Here is a 24,856-nt window from a genome sequence, read left to right as displayed (position 1 = left end):
CAGCAGCAGGTGGAGCATTTTCATGGGCCTGGCGGGAGGGGGGGGGGGGGAGTCGTCAGTGCACACAGAGCTTTCTAGAAGACAGGGGACTCTGATGTGCTGCACAGCAACAAACACATGAGCTAGAGGATAGTTTTTCTTAAAGGAAATGGATTATCTCAGCTGGAGAGAATAAGATGCTGCTTCCGTCTGACTTCAGACAGCTCAAAAGTAAATTTGATACAGTGTGAGAGCTTTTTTTTATAAATGACACCCTGGAAGTTTTATTTATACAAGAAATAATAGAAATTTAAAGGAAAGGTTTTTACTGTTTTTATGTTTCATACCTGATTAGCTTAGCTTATAGCATAAAGACTGGAAACAACCCAAACCGAACTCTGTCCAGTGATAACAAATCTTCTAAGTTCACTAACTACGCCGAAGAAGTTATGTTCTCATTTGCGTTTTGTGTGTTTTTTAGTTTGGAGGATTATAAAAGCACAGGGCAGATTAGCATGAAACTTGGTGGAAGGTTGATGTACGGGGAAAAGAAAGAACCCATTCAATTTTGGTGTGGATCCAGATCAGGGGGCGGATGCAGAATTTTGAATAATTCATTGATCTTAATGAAAAATAAAACCCAGGCATGTTTAGGGGACTGATGGAAAACAGCGGGATCTGGTGAAAATGTGGTTTCATAAGGGGACTGTTGAGCCTCGGAGGATGTCTCTCGCTGTTCTTGTTTACTTGTTAAATCTAATTTGTGTCCCAAAAAATTATTCAGCTGGCATTTAATTTCCTGATGGAGCAAATTGGGCAACACTCCAATAACTTGCAGTTCCCTGTTTGCTAAGTTAAACTAACCAACTAGCTGTCACCAGATAGACTTCTATTGATCTTCTCATCCAACTCGATCAATCAGGCTTCATTTGCTAGAAAGCCCCAGATCAATTTCCCAAACCTTCCAGCTATTTCTTTAAAGGTTTACTCACTCACTTAATAACAGAACCTGAGCTGCTTGTTTACCCCCCCCTCACGAGCCCCTGAAAGAAAGTGACAGCAGCCGTCTCTGTGTCATACATGTATTTATTCACATCTGTGTTCCCAGTGGAAAATATTTAATGACAACATCTAACGACATATCACTACACACGGTGACTGTACAAATATGTGAGAAAAGGAGGATAAGGAGTCATGGACATGGTGTTCACGGCAGTGGTCTTCTGTTATCATAAAAAAAGAAGTTCTTATCAAAAGATCTATGTTCTCACCATGCATCTTAAAACACTACGGCACCAACGTGAACAAATGGTTCTATATAAACAATATTGACATGATACGTTCTCATTCAATGTTAAAAGAAAGGAAGAAATGGGAATTTATCCAATACACAGTTCAGCTCTAATGAAGATCAAAAAACTGCTCAAGCTTTGTTTTCAATTTGGATCAGAATTTCATCATATTTCACAGAGACGCTGTCTGAAGTGGTGAAAATCATTTTTATTCTATAACCTACTGTTTTTGTATGAGACAGTAGCTAGTTCCTGTTAAAATACACGGGGTTGGGTTCAGTAAAAACACATGTTGCCTCTTTTTTTTCCCATCTTTGATACACAATAGCGTTTGAATCCAGTGCGTCTGTGCAACATCTTAAAGTTTCTCGACACATTTCTCATCTACCTGTACAATTCATCCAATCCAAGGCACATGGGAAAGTCATTCAAGAGTCTCATCCCTGTGTTCAGAGGTTACTTTAAACATGAGGACAGGCGCACACACACAGGCTGCCACGGATGGAACACCCCCCCGAGACGAGAGTTGCGGCAGCCAGAAAAGTTTGTGTGTGCATCCTGCGTTCCAACTTCATCCCCCTTCATGTGCTGCTGGCCCTGGGTTCACGTGTGCCAAAGTTTGATTTGGTCCTCTTCAGCGGATGCTCATGTAGCCTCCATCCAGGTGAAATCTGAACAGGAAGTGAAACAAGCATATGTCAAATATATCGTAGTTCAACAGTTTGAGAACATGGAGCACGTGGTTGAATCATGTGATCAAACTGGGGAATGGAAATGCAGTAAAATCATAGTCGACATGACTTTGTGAGGGTGTACAAACAACTTAATGGGTAAAATGGGAAATTCCCTCTTTTTAACTCGCGCCAAAGCTTTAGTGATGTCAGTCTTGAATTGTTGAACCGTCACTTTGGTCCAGAGAGAAGTTTTTCAACAACTAATAGATAGATTGCCACGATTAAACTTTCCTTTGGTTAAAAAAACCTGGGATGACTGAGAACAGGTCCCCAAAAGTGAAGCCAAATCATCTTGATGACCCCCTGGTGGCTGGCTGCAGTATAGGTCATAAACCCTGCCTCCTCAATGTTAGCATATGGGCCAGATTAAAAAATCAAAGACCACATGAAATACATTTATCTCATAAAATGGTCTATATCATTTTAGGTACTTATTTAACCTGATGCTATAAAAAAAATGGGGTCATGATTGACAGCTGACACTGACTTGTGATTGGTCAAGAATGTGAATCTCCACAATCACAGGCTCTGGCCCCAAATAGCATCAGAAACACAATATGTTTATGGGTGCTGAACACAGCATTCTACTTAATTCTACACACTGAACCTTGAAGCTACAGTCTATGCCTGAGAGCCTTCACAGACATCCTCAGGTTGAATAAATGTCATTAATCAAGTGATACACACTTCAGGTATGTCTTTGCTTGGTTGGTGCGTCAGGTACAAGATGAGTAAAAGATAAGGACTGACACGTTTTGGACAAAATACAATCATGCTGTGTCGGAATAAAAAAACAAACACTTCACACTATGAAAAGGTGAATGGTTTAGTTGAACAGTCTATAAAGGAAAAAACACAAATGAGGATGGAAAGTGGAGATGACTGGCAACACGACACGTAACAGCCCGCTGTGTCTCACCCTTAACTGCTAGAATGGTTGTCTGATGGTTCATCTGTACTAGTGGCCTCAGCGCCAACCACTTCAACTGTCTCTGAATTTTTAGGCACTGTGTCAGACACTTTGCTTTCGGGAGAAAGTCTGCACACATGAGCATTAATCACACGTCAGGGCATGAAGGAGAGAAGAAAGAGAGGAGATCTTTAGGGTTTTATTATTTTATGAGCTCGCACTGAAAGAAAAAAATGTTCTTGCGAGTGCAAAAGAAACACAACGTGATCTTTCATGCGGAGGCGGAGCAGCACAAAAATCCAAAGCCTTGAACTGCAGCAGACACAAGTGACACCGACTTCTGTACCTGCAACTGATCAGCATCCTCTGAACTTCCACTTGAAATTAAACTGAAAGAACAACCCCCCCCACCCCCCAGTTATCTGTGACTTTGCTCACTTCCTCTCGCACCCATGAGGTTTGGTGGACTGCAGCGCTCACCTGCTGTGTGCCGGACTGCGGTTGTACGGCGAGGGGTGGGCTCCGGGCTGAGGGTACTGAGGTGTGACGGGTGAGTCGTACTCCGTCATGCCCACTGCCAGCTGATTGCGCCAGTTGCCCGCGCTCTCCGCTGAGGACACTGCAAACAAGACAAAAGCAAACACACCCAGTTAATGTTAGAGTGTCATTGTTGTTATTGGAAACACCGCGTCCCGCTTCACGTCACTACTGCAAAACAATTCACCCTCACATGATACTGCAACATTATATTTTACATAAAGTGAGTCCTGGCTCAATTTAAACCAAAATAAGGATTTATTTCAGCATTTCTTTATATTTGTGTTACTCTATATTGGTGTAGGAAATACAAAATGTTTCTATGTATGTGTATTAATATAGCTACTATGATACCTATATATTGTGTATTGCAGATACATCACATGATTTGTTCAAAATGGATTGTGGGTATTTAAGATGGCGACTCTGTTTCTCTATCAGGGGTCAGAGGAAACACCTTGGTGCACAAAACATCACTGGCAAATAAATCCTTTAATGGGAGCTTCAGGTGTGAAGATGGACTTGTTTTCAAATGCAGGAAATACATACAAATTGTTAATTTTCTTATTTTATGCCTTAGAGAAAATGTATTTTTAATCCTGTTGGTTAAAAAATTCTGACACAATAGTGTTGTTAAATACATTTATCAAAGGTCTTTCGATATTTATCTTTGAGATATCCTGGCACATTTTACATGTTCTGGATGCAGGATGTGAAAACTTTTCACTGTAACGTGCATAAATAAAATTCTATTTTGTGTTTTAGCAGCTTTTTAAGGCACGTTAACGCATGTAGCAGCAAGTTAGACTAATATAACCCAAACAAACAGAATATGAAATAAAAAAGCCTCCCTTGACAGGATGCATGTACATCACTGGCTATTTTCTATCATGTAATAGACAACAGCTTACAACAGCTTAATGAAAAAGACAAAAACAATTCAAGGACATGGTCTCACCTGAGGAGAAGGACGTGGTTCTGCTGGAGTGGCTGAAGCCCGCTGGCATGGTCTGGTAGCCCAGACTGAGCTGAGAGCCGCTGTCAAAATCGTATCCGGTGAGCGTCCCTCTCCCTCCCTCCCTGGGGACCCTGCTGCGATGGTACCAGCCTTTCAGATGCTCCGCTACCAGGGCCTTCTGCATGTTCTTGGCCAGGAGCTCATTCCTGGGGCCCTCTCTGTTCCGCGGCGGCCTCATTGTCGCATAGGGATTCTGGGAAAGACCATCTGCCCGGTCACTGCTGTAATGCCTGAATCTGTCATGTCCGTGATACCCATTCGTTTGGTAGGAAGGGTTGACGTTGTAGTGGCCTTCGACTTCGTTCTCATACACGTAGGCACCGTTAGAGTACGGCTCAATGTCCGAGCAGGCGTAGTCAGTGACGTAGTAGGGACTCGGTGCATAGTGTGTTGAGGTGTCACATGAGTAACTGCAACCAGAATGCTGCTGCACCAAGTTGGGCATGCTCCCGGTGTTTCCGTACACCTCCACCTTCCTGTGGAGACGATGCATGGTGGAGGTGCGGGAGTCCAGTGTACTGTAGTGGGAGTTGGCCGCCCCGGAGTAGTCCAGGCTGGACTGACTGGTGTAGGAGGAGCAGTCCTCCAACACCTCTGTGCTGTTGCTGCGGTGGGCGTGTGACAAGATGAACACCGGCTTCTCAGAGTCAGTGTCTTTTCTTAGTTGGGGCTGCGACTCCAGACTGCCGCTGCGGTGCCTGAAGCAATGAGGAGACCCCTCCGACCTGGAGAAGGAACACAACTGTTTCTCAAACAAAGGAATTCAGTGCTATATGATTATATTTCTGTATGTGTCAGTACAAAACAGAGCAGGGGTTCGTAAGAGAGCTTGGTAGAAGGTTGGGTAGAAGCAGGGATTGGGTTGCAGTGAGGAGGAGGAGGAAAGAAATTGGGTTTGGCAGTGCTGGGGAGAGGAAATCACACCTGAGCTGGCTGCTGCTGTAGGCATTGCGGGTCATAACCGGGGTGGGAGGCATGCTGCGTGGATCTCTGGGAGGTCTGGGAAGGGTTTTATAGGGACTACTGTGGGTGGAGGAGACCTCTCTTGGATTCTGGTAGTAGTGGGAACCCGACTGGCCTTCATAAGCTAATCTAAAAGGGTGTGGTTTCAGGAGAGGATAAAAAATGATAAGGGGTGAGATCCGAGGGAAGGAACGAGGATGCAAACATGACGGATACATCATGGGCTGCAAATAAAATCAAATGCTGCAGAGACAAGTTACACCTCACTGAAACAATAACAACAACAACAAACAGACTGGGGAGCCACATCTGTTTCCGCACCTGCTGTGGTTCTTGCTGTTGTGATTTTCCCTCGGACATCCCTGTCGATCCAGATCATAATCCGCCCCCAGCGAGCGCATCGGACTGAGCTGAGGGGAGCCTTGGACCGACCTTGACCGCGGCCTCGGATTGACGCTGTCTGAGTCATCTTCACACAAAAGCATCACAGGGTAAAGAAAACAGTGGCACTTGCTTTTTTTTATATATATCGGTTATTTTACTCGTTATTATTACTAAAATGATTTTAAAGCCAACGTGTGATGTCTGACTCACCATCATCCAGTGGGAGACTCGACAGGGAGCTGCAGTCTGAACGGATGAGTTCATCTGGTGAAAGAGGAAAATAACTCAGTGATGATTTCGTATACAGCTTCGTGATTAATGCAGTCGCGCACGTCAGCTTTGCACCATACCTGCAATGATGACGGAGGCCCGCTGCGTGGGCTTCTTCCCCTTCTTGATCCTGTACTGGTTCATCTCGTCCTCTATCTGCTGGAGCCTGTGCATGGCGTCCAGACAGTTTCTTCTCCTCTTCTTCTTCACTGTTTTGCACAACTCCGACTCATTTGCAAGTTTTTTCGCTGCCTCCACAATCTTCTGCTGCAGCGCGAATCTGCTCTCCAGGTTCCTCAGGAAAGGATCCTGCACAGAGCATGAGCAGCACAGACACCAGTAACTAACAATTATTCCATTTTAAATCAAATGTATTCAGGAAGAGACATTTGACTTCCCTATTACTTTGAAATGTGTTCCAAAATGGATCTAATTGTGTCTCGTGTCAGGTGGACCTTATGGAAGTTATTCTTATATAAGCTGCAGATGATAAAACTGTCAAACTCTGTAAATTGGTAGCTGAGCACACATATATATATTTCTCCTCAAAGGACAAATTCCACTATACTACTGGTTCTCAGTCCAAAGGCCATTCTTCCTCTGCTCGGGAATAAGAAGTTTAATTTTAAGCACTTTTAGCAAACATTTCCTCAACAGGAATAACAAGCATATTTGTTGGGGATTATTTTCATCTGCAGATTTAGTGCGCTACCAAAAAATAGGATAAACTCAGTGGAAGGTTGTCACTCACAGCAGAAAACAGCTATGAACTAGAGCCTGACCAATTTATAAGTTGGCCAATAAAAGTTGATGTGAGACATATCGGTATTATCATAAATGTTCACAGATATGCGATGAATATTTTTTTTAAACAGAATAAACTATGCAGAAAGGATGTGCATTATTATTTATTATTATTTGAGGTTATATTTTCTTAATTCAAGTTGCATATAGTTGGTTGTATTTGTGTTTTCTTTTTAATTATGGTTATTCATAATAACATTTATGGTTACACTGTAAAATAACCTCAACTACATCACTTTGTCATAAAGATATTGGTTGGGCTTTACTCTGAACTACTTTATGTTTATTACCTTTCTGTGGGGTTTTCTTCACAATAAAAATAAATGTTAATACCTTTAGAATCACCCTTTAAAAAATCTGCTATATTACACAGAACTAGAAGAAGATCCGGCATAAATTTGCTGCTGCATTTGATTTAAGTGCAGCGTTAAACACGAACCTCGTTGTAGGGGAACAGGTCATCCAACTTGAAAGCGGTGCCAACTCGCCGTCTGACCTGCGGCGGCCTCTCACCTGAGGAGAGGGGATACTCCCGCGGCAGCTTGCCAGTGAGCTCCTGCAGAAAAAAAAACACCCGAAACAACAAGTCACCTCGACACTTTAATGAACTGAGAGTAACAGCAGAATCCATTAATCTCCCGGTCACACAGCAACACAGTTTAATAAAGGGAGTTCAGCAGATTGAATGCAGCTGCCTTGCAAGATATAGACACGGTGCAGGAGAAGTGTTAAAAATGATAATTTCTCACCGCCTCTCGCAGACAAATCTTTTTCAGTTCCTTTGTTTTCTTGGCCAAGATGTCTTGGATGTCCTGCTCTTTTTTTCTCAGCTCAGACAGTTTCTCTTTCTTCTGCTCCTCACTCATCTCAGAGTCTCCGGATCCTGTGAAAAGAATCATCTGACCGTTTATATCCTCATTTCCAAAGATGCAGTGTATGTAATAAAGTGATATGACTGAGGAGCTTTATATTCCACGAGCAGCTCATTTTGTATATTTTACAGCTTAATCATTGTAACTTTGATCACTTTTGTTATAGAAACATGAGCTTAATATGCACTTGCTGCCTGAACTGTAATAATTATAACCCACCTGTAGAGACCAGGCTCCCATTGCTGGCTGTTATTAGGTTATTCTTCAGGCCTGCGTCTGCCAGTCTGTTTATCTTTGGTCCTCCGTGGTCCGTGAGATCCATGGCAATTTCTTCCAAACTCCTTGCTGTTACTAATTTTCCCTAAAAGAATAAAGTGCACCACTTCAAACAAAGATTCTACGATAGATAAGTCAGAATTAAATGCACCAGGCACTGGCTGATGACGGACACTTACTTTACTTTGCTTTCTATCCAGGTAGAACTGGTGCTGGCTAATAGCCATGACCCAGATGGTTTTGATCAGAGAGTGGCTGGCATACCATGTGTGGATGATGAGGCCCGTCTGCCCGAAGGTGCGCTTGGTTACCGCTCTCCTGTTGCACAGAACACGGCACAAAAGAAATCTGAGCTGGAGGTTTGATCATAAATAATAAAAAAGCTACAGTGAGATGAAAATATGGATCAGTAAAAGTAAGAGTGGCAGAATGAGCAACTTGTACTAATACTCTGAGGAGAATCTCCTGCAACTCACCTGTGTGGATCATTAACTTCCACGGCAAACTTTTTCTCTCGGAAGTACAAGTTTTCCAGCTGCTTCCACTGGTAGAGCTGAAGATAGAAACAACTAAATTAATTTCAGATTAGATAAATAGATTTAGGGCTTTTCACAACATGATATACACAGAGATAAGAGGTGAGGCAATACCAGGACTAATGAAATCTGTCCACTTGTTCCCTCAGTCCTGGTAAAATGTTCATCGATCATCCCGACTCAAAGTCAAATAAACCATTATAAAATATAAAGAGTAGTGCAGGTGTTTTGACTGGCCTGTCTCCGCCACTGTCATTAAAGAAAACCAGACTGTGCCATGCACTGTCATTACAGTCTGACATGCCAAGTCTGCAATAATGCAGGTGTTTAAGAGAGGAGAACACCACAAGGGGACATTACACAAAGACTCATCACCGCACACAACCGTTTCCATGGCTCATCACGTCCACCCCTCACAGCAGCCACATACTGTATGAACAAGCTGTTTGGGTGAGTGACTCACTCTGTGTGTCTGGACAAGATCCGAATGAGACACAGAGTTGGACGGTTGAAAGAAACATGTGGATGCAGAGGATTTCACGTTGAGCAGCGAGTTTGAGGAAACGATTGTTCAATGAGTTTTAAAATAAAACTTAAAACAACACACACACACACAAAAAAAACTGCAGTAAAGTTGACCAGACGAGTGTAGTATCCAGTCTTACCAGTATGATGATCACAAGTCCCACAAATGTAAGTATTTAAATCCTCGGTGGCTCGGTTGTCAACACAAACACGTACTTTGTTCCGTCCACTGTCAGCTCCTGACTTGTCTCCTCAGGTATTCTCAGTTAGAACACACAGGATAACACCCAGATCCAGCCCCCTCTCCCTTTGACATCATCAGCTCCCTCCCTCCTCCACACACACACACACACACACACTCTGCCTGAACACAGCTGGCTGCTTGCACAATCCTCGACGTGCCGCAGACAAAAATGGATTACACCACCTCGACCGATTGTCAGGATTGAACAGGAAGACAATGCCAGTAAGTGAATGTGAATGTGTGCGGAACTTTCACCTCTTTTTTGTAATCACCCACATATTGTAGTAACAGACCGGATGGCGTAGCTAAAGCATCACTCACATGGGTGTTTCTCCAATTAGATTCACAGGCTAAAACAACAGCAGTGGAACAAGAAATACAGGTTCACACTTTATAATAAAAACTCAACAGGTTGAACTGCCGGCACAAACACATCTCACATCTTCCCTCTTACTGCCCGTTGCTGCAGCTCCTCATTTCAGCCTCTGTCTGAAACCCCTTGGATTTAGCTCCTGTCTCTTTAAGGCCCCCCTCCTCATAAAGCCAAGTCTGCTCTCATTGGCCAGCTGCCCCACTCTGTTGTGATTGGTCAACCGATTACAGCGTATGTAGGAAAAGTCGACCTCTGCTCTAACTTTACTTATTTTACCATCGTATCCATTCAATCACTTTTTGGACTCGATTGAAGGATCATATATTGTGTAAATCTAATCTTAGCCTGAAATTTGACTGTAAAAATGTTGTTATGCATTTTAAAAATGAGAATTATAACAATGACTTCATTATATATTTACAATATTTTCAATGAACAATAAGAAACTCTATCCCCCCTCTTTCCTTTGTCTTCTTTAGATTTATGTTGTACACATTTTTTTGACATATTTCATGTGTTTACTGTTTTATTTTTTCTTTCTAATATTTATTTATCTGTCTGGGTTAAGGTAGTTTGTAAATACATGTTTAAAAAGTATTAGCTGGACGACTGAAGAGGCATTTCAGGGGCTTTGGGAGCTTGAGTGTTTTCTGTGGGGGTGAGGATATGAGGAGCTCTCTCTTTTTAACGTTACCGACCTTTTACATACACACACAAAAAAACTACAAAACACACTTGAGGAAAGAAAAAAACATAAAAGGCCTCATATGTCTCCTTTCATAAGAACTGATGATTCATGTGCAATAGAGCCAATCGCTGCCGGTGCTATCATGTCCACAGTCGAGAAGCAGAAGCCATCTTAGAGACACTGAGCTGGAGGAAACGTTTACCTTTCGAGGTTTTAATCTGTCCTGCAGGTCGTACTGGCCGATGCCTTTATAGCTGAGTCCCAGCCACCAGGGGATCCCTTGTTTATCCTGTGAAGGGAGAGCACACCTTAAACACGGCTGACTCAGTTTCAGGTGTAATTCCCGTTAATCCCAGCCAGAGACCTACCTTAACTTCATAATAGTGCACGCCGTACGTGGGCAGTGACTCCACTAATGTCAGATACCTAGAACAAAAGCATTTTCTGCATGAGTAACACCTTGGAAATGTGAGGAGAGCAGTGGGAAAGTGATCAGTGAGATTCATGGGACTGCAGCTGAGGAGGAGCTATTGATTTCTATCAGATTATAAGAAAGCGGATGCCGGAGTGTGGGAAGCACTAATGGAGGTGAGAGGAAGATTAATGAACTTCACTTCTTCTTTTTTTTTATACTCACTGCACAATGGCCTGTCCTCTGGAGACCCCTTTCCGCTGTTTATAATATTCAATCACTCGATCCTCACTGCAACGGCACATAAAGAAGACGGCTGCTTACACTTTGAACAGCTGTACATCTTCGGATCAACTCATTCTGTGCCATAATCACCATGTTTTTAAGAATTAATTATTTTCCTGTAAGCGTACCAGTATGCAAGAGATGGATGTTCCTTTAGTACTTTGGTGGGAAGAGTTGGAAGTTTCTTCAAGTCAGCTCGAGTGTTTTCATCACTGAAACAGAAAGATAAAGATTGTGATAAACGTAAAATGCTTTAATAAATGCACTTCTCAACTACTATACTTTACTTTACTTGAGTATTTCAATAATCTCCTATTTTACACCTGAAGCCAACATTTCTGAAGTAAATCTTGGACTTGGTACTTCAGAGAATTAATCTACAAGGTGAAATAACTCGATCAGGTTCATCAGTTTATAAAACATGACGAAACTACCAATCAGTACATAAAATACCTCAATAAAAAAGTTACTTGCAAGACTCATATGCATTAGTAATATCAAACCTATAATAACATATGAAATAAAATGAAACAGCAAAGGGGCCAAGGAGTACTTTTACATTTTAACACTTCAAGTACATTTTGCCCATAATACTTGTTGTAGTACTTTTATTTCATTTAGACTTCAGGTTGGAGTAAGATTATTATTACTATTATTATTATTATTATTACACTGCAGTATTACTACTTTTATTCAAGTATCTTACGCATGATGAATGTTTCTACCCTCATCGTTTTGTGTGCATTATCCAACATGAGCATCTAGATGCTGTTTCAAAGCCTTCATCCACAATGCAAGGAATACACTTCTGGTAAGGAAATATAAAAAAATGTATTTTGCTTTGTGTACACATAATTAATACTTAAAACGTGTAGCTATTAATTGTTTATAAACTCCCCCATGTAGCTTTGAAACATACAAAGGACATTCTCTAATGGTCTTAGAATCTACTGTGACTATAAAGACTTTACTCAGAGGGACAAAGATGCTCATATTCATAAACCATCTTCTTTCAGCAGCTGGTCACAGTCAGGTGGTGTCCTGCACAAAGACCTGCAGTATTTAGTCGGAACACTACAAGTATATATAAAATCAAAAGGCGTCTGAGCTGCTCTGCGAAGGTGTCTCTGCTCCGGCTTCTGTCAGCACTGTGAGATTCATTAGTTGCCTGGTGCAAGCTTCTCTGCACTCCGTGGTAAGCCCCACATAACACTACTATTGATTTTTGTTGTCTGCACCGAAACAAGTGATCTATCGAGCGCCGTTGCTAAGAGCGCACTATTAACTTGTCCTGCTGCCGTTAAATACTTCTTACCAAGCTGATAATGTGCCCTTACCTTGTGTAGTCTCCCTTCGCCTCCTAGTGATAGAAAATACCTGATTAGATCACATGCTTTCAGACACATCCCATTAATGTATGGACGGTATATGCATCTATTAAAAGCACTGACCTGCAAAGCATTTGCGGCTAATTTGAAGACGTTTTCACTTTCCACTTCGATGATCCCCTGAGAAACACAAGAGATCAACGGGATAATAAATAAATAAATAGGATGCAGAACACGTGGTGCATGAGGACGAAGCTTCCTACATCCGAACAAAGAAGCGCCTCTGCGTTGCCCTACAATAACCTCTTCAAATCAACCCTTGTGTTTTTTCTACTTTCTCAGACTGTCTGTTTTACATTCCAGCCAGCAGAGTGAGAAATCTGTGCCCTGCAGCCACTGTGCACTGAGCTGAGGTGCTGCGAGGGTCCAGAGACAGTGAATCATCAGGGAGCTGGTGCTGGGAAAACACACACACACACACACACACACACACACACACACACACACACACACACACACACACACACACACACACACACACACACACACACAGACAAACTATAGCCCGATCATCGCTTCAAACCACAAAACCAACGAGAGAAAAACACTTACATTGTAGACAGCAGATTTTGCGTTCAGGAAGAATAACTCCACCGTTATGATGTCCTTAAGCAGCGTTATGTTTTCTACGTAGAACCTGTGACGGATGACAGCACACGCACGCACAACAAATTTTGTTAAACTGAGAAAACTTGTCATTTTGCTGTTGCTGCTCAATAAATCCTACATTTGCATTCATCTCTGCTGAGTGTGTGTTCGCAGTGTGAGGTGTAGGTGAGAGGGGGGAAAAGTCTGAGGACCAAAAGAAAGTTGGAGACATTCATACATATTTAAGACATTCACAGTAAAACTACTGTGGACATTGTAGACAGCCAAAACTCTGTGTCCACAAAGTATAGCGCCCCCTGCCGGAGAGCTTGTGCTTTGCATGAGGAGATGAGTTCCTACCTGACCAGGAAGTTGAGGGTGATGGGCCCGGGCTTCTTGGAGAAGTCGTGTTCATGAACCCTGCGGTCCATCTGCAGCCACTTACGCTGACCACTGCAACAGCAAACACACGCAGGCATCAGAAAGGGGACATCGGCAAATATTCAGGCCGCTGGGAGAGATAAATGGAACGATTTACATACTTGTCATCGGAAAATGCGAGTCCAAAGAATTCCTTCTCTTTGAGGTTGAAGTGGGAGGTCACCAAGTCGAGGAGCTCGTAGGACAGCAGCTTAGGCTGGAGGGGAGGGAGGGAGGGGGGGGGGGGGGGGGGGATTTAGAGTTAAGCTGACTTTAATCTCAAATATTAGGTGAAATGACTCAGACAATTTCCTTGATTAATGTCTAGCGGATGCTTGAGAAAATGTTTTCTTTCTTCTGTTGTTTCCTCTGTTGGACAGAGAGGTTGCCTGGAGGGCAGGATGGGAGAGAGGAAGCTCAGTGTTTAAACAAGGCTGCTCATGTATGATCAAATGTTCTGAGGGAATGTAATAGAAGGAAAATTCCTTCAACCCTCCTTCATCATTTTTAATACATTCTCACTGAAATACAAGTCATTACATACAGATAAATCTATATTATGTTACTTTTAAACCTGCAATATACATTTTTGGGGGCCACTTGGAATCCAGCTGTGAACATAACACTGACATATTAAATCCTTTAAAAGTTAATATAATAAACTCCTTAGTAAACAGGTGCCTATTTAAGTTATGGAACAACATTATCGTCACTCTTATTTAACTCTGCTTTGGTCTCCACCAACTCCCCAGTGAAATATCTGGCTCTTAAGCAGCTAAATGCTCTGTAATCTCCACCAGTTATAGTTTCTACTTCTAGTTTCTACTTTGTCTGTCTGCAGTTTTATCATTGATTTATTTAAAAATCAACCGTCATTAGCCTTTTAAAGACATGTCAGTATCTGCGTTTATGTTTGCCACAATAATACATCCTTAAACTTTGAATTTACAGAATAAACAATGCAGAAACAATACTTTTACCTAAAAAGATTCTATTTACTTTCTCAATAAATAATCCACATATTTGTTTGTATTTGTTTATCATTTTACTTTATATTGTTTATGAGTTTATGGTTAAACTGTAAAATATCAAGCCTCATTTACATTTCTCTGTCATACGGGTCGATTTATCAATGATAAATGTTTTACTTCTTCATATTGGCTTGGCCTTGACCCCCAAAAATCAATATCGGTTGGTCTGTCCTTTTACATTGTGGGCAGCTGTTGCTAAAGAGGTAGAGCGGATCGTCCAAAAGCCAGACGGTCGGCGGTTTGATCCCCATCCACCCCATTCCGCATGCCGATCCCCAAATTGCCCCTGACAGCAGTGATGTACGAGAGAGAAAGTGCTGCACATAGATGCACTGTATGAATGTGTGTGTGAATGGATGAATGGCAAAACTGTACTGTAAAGTGCTTTAAGTGATCATCAAGACTCAGAAAAAGCTCAATATACATACAAACCATATACATCACACATGTTGGAATGAAAATAATCACCAGAGCCTATTTGAATCCGGAGCATTCGTACCTGAACCAGCAGCTCAAGCTTCCTGTCATCCAGCAGCTGCACTTGACAAAGTCTGCCCTCAGTCATCTGCAGGAGGAGAGAGACGAGGAGGTTCAGGGCTCGTGACACTGATTACAAACTGTTCATCATCACAAGGGAACATGAGGATCTCGTGTGTCAGTCATGTTTTTACTGCTTCAGCCATGTTGGTGTTTTAACCATAGAATATAGAGCAGAAGAAAGAGAGTTGAGGCAAAACTGCCATATTTACTATCAGCAAACTGATCCCAGGCCTCGGTGGCGAGTACAGTGACCCTTTTCAAGAAGAAGTAAAAAAAAAACACTGACGTTGTTAATGACAATAAAACCTTTGTCTTGGGATTTGTTGCCATGGCAACCGACCAAAGGAAGGATTTCTTCAACTTCGAACCTTTCACACTAAAGTTTTACTCTTTCAGTCTTTCAGCATCCAAGTAAACAAATTGCCTGTTGTGGAATGAAACAATGCACTTTTTGAGGTACTTGTATACTGTATTTCCATTTCATATAACTATATACTAGTTACTTCAGTTATTTACTGCAGATTAAGATTTCAACACAAAATATAGTATAGTATATATAATATGACGGACTTCAACAAATTAAACTATTCAACAGTATATACATATAATATGCAAATAGGTCAAATAAGCTTCACATCCAGACATTAATGCAAATATAATAGTAAAACTGTTTAATATACAATAACAGAACTTACACAGGGGGTATTTTTATGCATGAGAACTTTGATCAAATTACATTTTACTCATACTACTATGAACTTGCTGTACTTGTAAAAGACAGTTTTACGTGTATTCAAAAGAATGTCCACTTGTATTTTTCTATCTGAGTACTTCTACCACCACTGCAAAATCTCCATTCTTTCCGGCGTTTCACCCAAAACAATAAAACTGTCACAGCACGAATCAAGTTCCATCCATGCGACTGTTTATAGCAGGAAAGCAAAACCTCATCTCAGATTAAACTCTGCATCGGGGGGGAAATCATATTTGTTTGCTTGTGCACGATCGTTTCAACCACAATGCCCTTCGTAGAGAGAAAGAGTCAGGCTGACCTGCCCGGAGACACAGAGACCACCACTTACTAGATAAATCAAATAGCCGGTAGAAATGACAGATTGAGGTTAACCACTTTTACAACAAAAACCTGCACACAGACTTTTTAAAGAAGCACAGAGGATAGATCCAACAGCCTCCTCATCTGACAGAATGGGGCTGATCACAGCTTGTAACGCTCGTAGTGAAGCTGCTGTACCTGGTACATCTCTCCAGGGAGAGTGCAGGTGTGGACGCATCCCTGACCAGACTTCATCCTTTGACACGAGTCTCCTCTTCGATCCGGAACACGAGGTTTGCTCGCTCTGACTGAGCAGCAACAGACATTCGGGATTAACCGGCGACTTCTGTCCGAGTTATTGAGCCGAGCGGCCGGGCCTTCGCAGGGACGGCTTACAGAGTGTGGTCAGTTTGTGAGAAATCAGCAGTTGACTTAATGAGGGCTGGCTGGGTCAGACTCCTGACCACAGTTTAGGGTTTACAGCTTATTAATATGAACAACACAGGTCAGACCAGAAGTATGAATGATTAATATAAGGCAGTTGAGTATGTTGATACAGTTTATTTTGCCTGCAGCTCATTTTATTCTGTGGCTGATCGAGTTTGAATGTGGATATCAGGTGTCTCTTGCTTCCCTTTCCTGTAAATTTGAACTGAGTCCCACTAAAGTGACAAAGATGCTTTAATTTACACATTACATTTGCAATTCTCATTCACTCTTCTCTCACGTTGCACAAATAAACAACTAGATTGACTCTCAGTAGAGCGCAAGCTTCCGCCAAAGCCCAACAGTCCCTGTAAATTCAATCAAGCTGCACACGCTCATACATATCAATTCCCTAAATGTGTCTGGTTTGTTTTTCATTAAGAGCCATGAATTATTCTCTAGGGGAAATGGCCAAAAATGTAGAAAAACTCCATATCTCGTTATTTAACAGAAGGTGAAACTAAAATCCCTGCATCTATACCCCCTGATCCAGATCCACACCTAATAGACACAAACAAACCCAGGTTACTGCTTTAAATGACACCATCTGTATTGTTTTAATGAGCACTTAGTTACAGCCCCTGAATAATGTTTCTTTGTTATCGCCAGAGACATAAATTTCCCTCCATGATCTAAATTAAAAGTGCATATTCAATGAATCCAATTAATGTGGAGAGTGACCACTCTTAACAAGTGGATTATTACATTGATTTTGCGCTTGAATTAAATTTAACTGCACACAATTGTGTGTCTGTTGCTCCAGCCTGACATGTGCAGTAAGGGGGCCGGCCACTAGATGGCGCAGGGATTATTCTTCTTCTACGAGGAAGTAGTTCATAAGGAGAAAATGGCCACTTGAACAAACACGCACCACTGAGGAATTTTCAGAAGCAGCTATTAGCTCAGCAGACGAGCATCTAATTCAGCTGGGATGACTCGGGCTCATAAATGAAATGATTGGAAGAAGGAGCCGTGATTTTAAGGGGAATCTCCACCATTAATCACCTGGGAGCTATAAGCTTCTACAAGAACTGCTATTTATATCTGACTGAGACGCACGGCAACCCTGACTAACCCTGCAGTTTCTCAGCAGTGACACACTCATCAAATGTACAGACATAAAAAAAAGAAGAGCTTAGACCTGAACAGACTGGGATATAAAACTGGTGTATACTCAACTACGCAGCTCAGTATAGAGGAATACCTCCACCAAGGCCCAACATTCGCCTCATGAAACCACATTTAAATTCACTAGATCTCGATTTCGCACATAAATATCAGTTCCCTGAAAACATGCCTGGGTTTTTCAAATCAGGGTTCATGGATTATTCTCTGGGAAATCAATTTTCACTGGACAGAACCAGCTTTGGGTTGTTTCGACTCTTTATGCTATTCCAAACCGAGCTAATCAGTTATAGGGATAAAAATCTTTCCATGTAAGGTCACAGTCACACATACGTTAACGTAGCAGTGGCGAACCTGTGTCTCCCATTCACTTTGAATCTGTTAGAGGGCGGATAAGACGTTCTCTTCCAGAGGAGAAGCAAATCAGCAGCGTGGCTTCTCGTGGAGTTCAAACTAGCAAACATAGTGCAATGTAAGGCCTCCTGATCCGGATCTACACCAACATTTAAAGGCTTCTTCCCTGGCCACATCCTGACACTATGTTCCGAGCTAATCTGTCCAGTTGTTTATGAATAATCCTACAAACTAACAGACATACAATCTCGGTTGGTGAAGTTAATGATTACAAAAGCACACCGGTCACAATTTAAACCTTCATTGGGCATCTCATGATGCATGTGTCTGAGCTAGTGGAGCAAACAGCGCTGCCTAGTCAACCAAACCCATCTACTCATCCTCAGTGAAGGGCCGGCTCTGTACCCTCTGGGGTCAAGACGAGCATCGAACCTTCTTCATGTGAGAAAGACGGGAGAAGAAAGAGCTGTCGGTCTTTGTGTTGGTTTCTCCAGAGACTGGACAGGCGCTGGATGAGAACTACGCCACAGGGTGCAGGTTTGGAACCAGTCTGGAGCCTGAGGTCGGCTCATAGACAGCTTGTTATATGCGAATTACCCCAGTAGAGTGTTGGGGAGGGTGCGGCTGTGACCTCCACAAAGAAACAAAGATTATTCCTCCTGATGATGAGCAGACATCGATGAAAAACAATTCCATATCCAGCTTTTAAGAATGTACAATGAGCATTTCTCTGTCTCCTAAACTGTCAGTGTCAGTGTTTAATACGTCACACTGGTTAAATGTCATGTCCAGACTGCAGCCCGTCTTATCTCAGTTTCCCGTTTTCATGCATTATTGATGGAGGCTGGTATCACGCACACGTCAGTGTCTGCTCTGTGTGCTCACATGCTGCTTTGAAGACACCACAATTGTAAAAACACGGAAATTATCATGAATTAAAGATCTTCCCAAGCAAAACGTTAAGTTAAACATATTTTAATTCACATTTTCGAGAGGAGCTGTGCAGATTGTCATTATCTCGTGGATTTCCTCACACTTGGTTGATGAGGACACTCAGATCTTTGGTTAGATGCATTAAAATGCTGGAGATCTAATGAGCTGTGGTCTACTGGAGGAGCAGCGGCTGTGCCAGAGATCCCAGCAGCATCAATAAACTCATTCACAGGGTCCAGGACCATCATCATAGATCTGGAGAGTCTGTGTGGAGCCGGCGGTCACTGAACAAACTGCTCTCCATCATGGAGAATCCATCCCATCCACCCCACAACACACTGCAGAGACACAGTACATTCATGTTGTACCCCAACCTTTCTTAAACTGCACCATATTCCTGATTAATATTGTTATTTTTAATTGTTAAAAGTTGTCCTCAATGCTTATATTGTATATTTCTCCCTCTGCAAGTCTGTAATTCTGCAGCAGCAGCTGTTATAATTTTGATTCTATTGTTTCCCTTTGTCTGCAGCTTGACAATTTCCCTCATGGTATAAATAAAGAATCTATCAATGTAAAGACAAAGACTTGGAGCCCAGAGAAATCTAAATAAAATGTTCCTGTGAGTTCAAGTGGCTACAAACATACGACCTGACAGGAAGTGACATCCAGTACATTGTGGCTCTAAAGGGAAGCTAAAGGGAAAGTTCTGTGTTTTCAGAACATGAAATCTTCCTCTGTGACGATGCACAATCATCAGATCCTGTTTTACAGCTGAACCTGATCTGTATGTGACCTTTGTCACCTCAATCTCACTGGTAACAACAGAGAGGTGAAGGATGAAAGGCAAACTCCAATGATGTTACGCATATATATTGTACATGTGGAAATCAATCAAGTATCAATCAATCAAATTTTACTCATACAGCCCGGGGGTAAAGAGTTGTGTAAAGTCTTCTGATGCAGATGAAGCAGCATGAGGTCTGATTACCTGCCTATAGTGATGTCACTTAAGGCAGCGTCATTTCAGGCTGTAGGTTTGAAAATAGAAAAAGATCAGAGGCTGCAGAGTTCAGAGAGAAGAGGGACACCAGACCTCTGCAGTTTACTCCTCATCTCTGCTTCAGGCTAACAAACAACTTGAGAAGACTTGACAGATTGACTCAAATAGATCATTTTCCCCGTGAAATAATCGGTCGATCGATCAACTGATAAATCCTCGTTTTGGTCTTATTAAAACCAATCCTGTCCAAAGATCCTAGGCCCACATTAGAGCCAGAGGGGAGAGAAGTCCAGGCACTGAGAAGCCAGGTGGTTCGAGGCGGTGGTCTGAGGGACGCAGCACAGGATTATCTCCTCATCTGATATCACATCATGACTCATGTTGTCAGCGGTCATGAGGTATCTGTCAAACCAGTCTGGCTGTTTGTGATACGCACACAAAGGAGCTCGGGATATTACGGACAATTTAGCACCAGGGAGAAATATTAATTTTGTTTTCCTCACGCCGTAGATGTTCAATATAAGAAGGGCAGGCTGCATCACGGGGGGGGGGGGGGGGGGGGGGGGGTTGATTCATGGGCATGATGTCATCGTGCAGAACAAACTCATATGCCCACCGCGAGAAGAAACGTCTGTAGCAAGACAATGTGACATATTTTCTTGGCCGTCCTACAAGTGGCAACATAAACCACAATATTTCATGAGCGGCCACAGTGACAGTAGTGGTCAAATCTGCTCGTGCTGGTCTCTAATATGGTAATGCTATGGCGGTAGAATGGCCATGCATATTCAAGTGAGGAGCCTTAGCTCTGTTTACCGCCTCATGTTTCCTCCAGAGCTGCACGGACACTGACGCTCGGAGGTTCAGCTGCTGTCGTAAGAACCGACCTTGAGGGAGTGTAATGAAAAAAGAAGATAAGGTATAAAAATCGAATGAAGGTCCAGTGGTTAGATTTTCATCGCTGCCGAAGAGTATTTACTTTCTGGGAGAAATTCAAAATGTTCAAATGGCCCAAACGCTAGCATTAGGTTTCTCTATTAAAGAATAATCTCCATACTCTATGATATAAGTATTCTATTGTAATAGTTGTTGAGACATCTCAGTGGACGTCCCGGTTAACAGACAGAACAATTGTTCAATCCCTACATCTCTGAATAAAATCAATCATATCTACACTTTGAGTACATTTTAATAAGCTTCAATGGGTCATATTTCTTACTTTTACTCGTCTAATATAGGAGATTAAATATTTAAAAACGCCCGAGAGAAAACTTAATGTTCTTGCCACATGACAATGCAAAATTAACAAACACCGTATTGAGGATTTTGCAGTTGCTTAAGTTTTACCAGTGCAACAAGTGCAAAGTTTATCCTGACGATAGCACTCGAGGAGTCGTCACAGCCCGTTTCTAAATCGTTTTTACAAATATATATATGTGTGCTCAGTAAGAATCATAATACTGTTATTATTTTCTATTCCGATTATTAACTAGGCGACCAGGGTATCTAACATATAGAGACGAGCAACCATTCACACTCATATTCATACCTACTCTCAATTTGGAGACACAGGGAGGACATACAAACTGAAATAGACGATGAGTCTGGGTAATTTAAGTGAGTTCACTCAGAACAATTCATCCATTATAATTTGATATTTCTAGCATAAAAAGACATTTGGTGATGCTACAGTTAAAATTAGAGGGTCAACAATTGTCCAGGAATCATGACTGAATATATCTGTGCTGTATTTCATGTAATCTGAGCAGTACTGGTTCACATATCTTCCGCTGTTCACATATCTTCCGCTGTATCAGAGATGACTGTCAGTGTTACATCGGCTTCCTTCCAAAGATGTCGAATTAAACTGAGTGATCTAAAAGTAGAAGTTCGTGTTTGTATTCTCATGTTAACTCCTCGATTCATGTGTGTTCTGGATCAGTCTCAGTAGACGGATTGATCCAGAGGTAAACTCGCCACCTTTTCTCTTCCTAAAAATCACGTTACTTGGTTATAAATAGTTTAAAAGACCAAACAGCAGCAGCAGAGCTAAATTTAAATGGCTCATTTCCAAACAGACAGACTTTAGTATGTGAGAAGTGAACTCTTCCAATTTTGAGAACTTTGCCACCAGTTCATAGGTTTCTCCCCACTGACAGTCCTGAAATCACAAACTGCAGAGTTTCATTACAAAAAAATTACCTGGAGTGACTTTCTGCAGAGCTCAGGGACGAGGCACTGAGGCATGGACGTGAACAGAAAGTGGAACATGACCAAATTACACGATGTGAGCGAAGAATCCCAAGAATCTGCAGTGTCTGCAGCCTGCGTGGAAATCATGGTACCGTGACCACGCTGACTCAGACCCAATCAGATCATACTCATTTGTCTTAACCCTCACATGAAGCATCATTTTAACAAGGATCAGCTGGTGGACTGAAACCGGTTTTCATTTTCAGGACAAAACGCAGACGTGTAGGACAAAGTTCTCGCCTCAAATCCACCTGCCAGCTAACGTGAGGCTGCTCAGCTCGAAGCCTTCACCTTATTACATTTATCAGATTTATTCCCTCTGTGGTAAGTGTGTGAATACAAGATTACTGTCCAGAAATAGCCGGTTCCCTCCCTGTCTTCAGCACATTTCTCCCAAAGTCTCAGGAAGCTTTGATTCCTCGGTGGACGGTTGCCAGCTGAGCCCTGAGACATTACTCAAACAGACAGAGGAGCATCTCTGACTTCTCCGACTCTCTGACAAACAAGTCAGGGTGTTCACGATAATCATAAATAAACCGAATTATGTTTTTATTTTCTGATTCTGTTTAAGCCCGTTAAAACCTAGAAATGTGACTTAAATCAACCTTTAAAGAGTTTGTCACATGAGTGGACTGTGTTGATGGATGACACAGGACATCCTCCGCTCCAAAGAGGAAGAGCGACAAAGTTTCACAGTGGGCACGTGTGTGTCATCCAGACGCAAACCGCTGCAACAACAGTTCCTGTTTACCACGTCTGGTGCTTTAAATACATCGAGACGTCTCTTCCCTCAACTCACCAGATGACAGCAGGTCAATGTCAATCTTCACACAGCTCATCCTTGTTCAGAACACAACACTGCATGTATGTGAGTTGATGAGGAGGTAACAAGGATATTAAGGCCTTAACTAGTCCTTGTCAATGTCAACTTTATTTATAAAGCACATTTAAAACAACTTGGTCGACCAAAGTGCTTTACAAAGTAAAAGATATAGTAAGAAAACAGCAATATATCATAATACTAATGATAATGATATATCAGATATATATAGTCTTGATTAAATGTACTCGGCTGTGGTCACCAAATGTCACCAGTTGGTCCCAATCAACATATGCAACTAGTCCTTGTTAATCTTGATTAAATATGCTAAGCCTGTGTCCCCAAATGTCACCAACCTCGTACAATTATAGGAAATGGAAATAATGTATAAAAAAGCCATAAGCATGTCCAGAGATAAATGAATAATGTCTTGGACGGGGATGATTCACATCAGTGCTGAGAAAGGGTCAAAACGATGATTCATCCAGTCAATCAATGCATCACAGCAAGATTCACACACAGTCCCCAGCTTAGCAGGTTTTGACTTTTTTTTTTAAACACAAACACACATTCAAACGATATAATTTCCACATTTTCCTTTAATCCTCCCCAATCAGCATGTGCCTCCTGCAATGAGACTTGTCCACCTCAGGGCCAGTTGGCTCTGTGCAGGGAGAACAATGAGTGAGCTACAGCAGCAGCAGCAGCAGCAGCAGTAGACCGCCGCCGTGCAGCCCATGGGTGTTTCCACCTGAACCCACTGACTGCTCCAGATGTGTCAGATGGAGCCACGGTGCTGGTGTTTTGCGGTGGGAGAAGCAGGAGAGTGGCCGCGGAGAGACGAACCCGTGCTGCTGGGATATTTTTTCACTGATGTCTCCGGATCTCATGCGGTTTTACTTTGTCTCCTCGCAGCTCCTCAGTGAGGCGGGTGGAAGCTGCTCCATCACACACACCCATACACACACACATACACACATACACACACACATATACACACACACACATAATCATCTATCTTCTTACCTTGGCTCTGCTTTATTCTTTAACAATCCCTTCTTCAAGGCAGTGATGAGGTGGAGCTCCAGCTTTCTCTCCCCGACTGCTTTTAGCCAGGGAGGGGAGCCGCCGTGCAGCCGCTGTCCATGTTCATCCTCCGGTTCTCTCTCTCACACACACACACACACACACACACACACTCACTCGCCTCGTATTCAGCCACACTCACCACGCCTTCACCCGCCGGCTATTATGTGAACAAGCCCCGCATCCCCTCCCTCCCTCCCTCCCTCCCTCCCTTCTCCCTCCCTCCTCCCTCCCTCCCTCCCTGCCTCCTCCCTGTCTCCCTCCCTCTCATCCAGCAGCTGCCGGCCGGCGAGCCTCACACTCAAACCCCATAATAATCAAGTGTGGTGCCTGAAGGCTGATTGTGTTCCGCATCCTTCACTTTCCTTTAAAAATTGTTGTTGTGCCAATTGTTCAAGTGTCAGCAGCGAGAATTATAAACCAATCTTTAATTACATAGTGTCTACACATTGTTTTATAAGGTAATTTTATTTGGCTATAAGCAAAGACATCGTGATCTGTGGATGCAATATTGTTTTTATTCATCTCCAAATATTTTTAAAACATTCATGAGCACTATATTTAATTTATGGAAGTCTCATTGTATCACATGACATCAGGTTATAGTATTTAGATTTCTCATTAGTTGTCACCATGACAACAGCCACATTTCCGGGACCCATATTAAAGTAAA

General features: G+C 42.3%; 1 protein-coding gene across 2 annotated transcripts; it reads right to left on the bottom strand.

The window, feature by feature from the left end:
• Positions 1-1,047: 1,047 nt before the first annotated feature.
• frmd4bb (FERM domain containing 4Bb) lies at positions 1,048-24,348 on the bottom strand. Of its 2 annotated transcripts, XM_034590155.1 has the most exons (25): positions 24,124-24,348; positions 15,029-15,094; positions 13,621-13,715; positions 13,439-13,531; positions 13,043-13,127; positions 12,554-12,610; positions 12,440-12,462; positions 11,231-11,314; positions 11,043-11,108; positions 10,774-10,831; positions 10,608-10,694; positions 8,516-8,592; positions 8,219-8,357; positions 7,983-8,124; positions 7,641-7,774; positions 7,331-7,447; positions 6,168-6,396; positions 6,028-6,081; positions 5,755-5,902; positions 5,395-5,562; positions 4,411-5,195; positions 3,396-3,534; positions 2,925-3,044; positions 1,910-1,942; positions 1,048-1,873 (listed from the first exon to the last, which is right to left on the bottom strand). In XM_034590155.1, exons 2-23 carry the CDS (start codon positions 15,092-15,094, stop codon positions 2,927-2,929), a joined length of 2,964 nt encoding a protein of 987 aa, XP_034446046.1. In that variant the 5' UTR covers positions 24,124-24,348; the 3' UTR covers positions 1,048-1,873; positions 1,910-1,942; positions 2,925-2,926. The 2 variants fall into 2 exon arrangements, with proteins under 2 accessions (XP_034446046.1, XP_034446047.1); XM_034590156.1 differs by lacking the exon at positions 2,925-3,044.
• Between the last annotated feature and the right edge of the window lie 508 nt (positions 24,349-24,856).

This window comes from Hippoglossus hippoglossus, chromosome 7, assembly GCF_009819705.1.
Source record: "Hippoglossus hippoglossus isolate fHipHip1 chromosome 7, fHipHip1.pri, whole genome shotgun sequence".
Lineage (NCBI taxonomy): Eukaryota > Metazoa > Chordata > Actinopteri > Pleuronectiformes > Pleuronectidae > Hippoglossus > Hippoglossus hippoglossus.
This window is presented reverse-complemented; position numbering and strand designations above follow the sequence as displayed.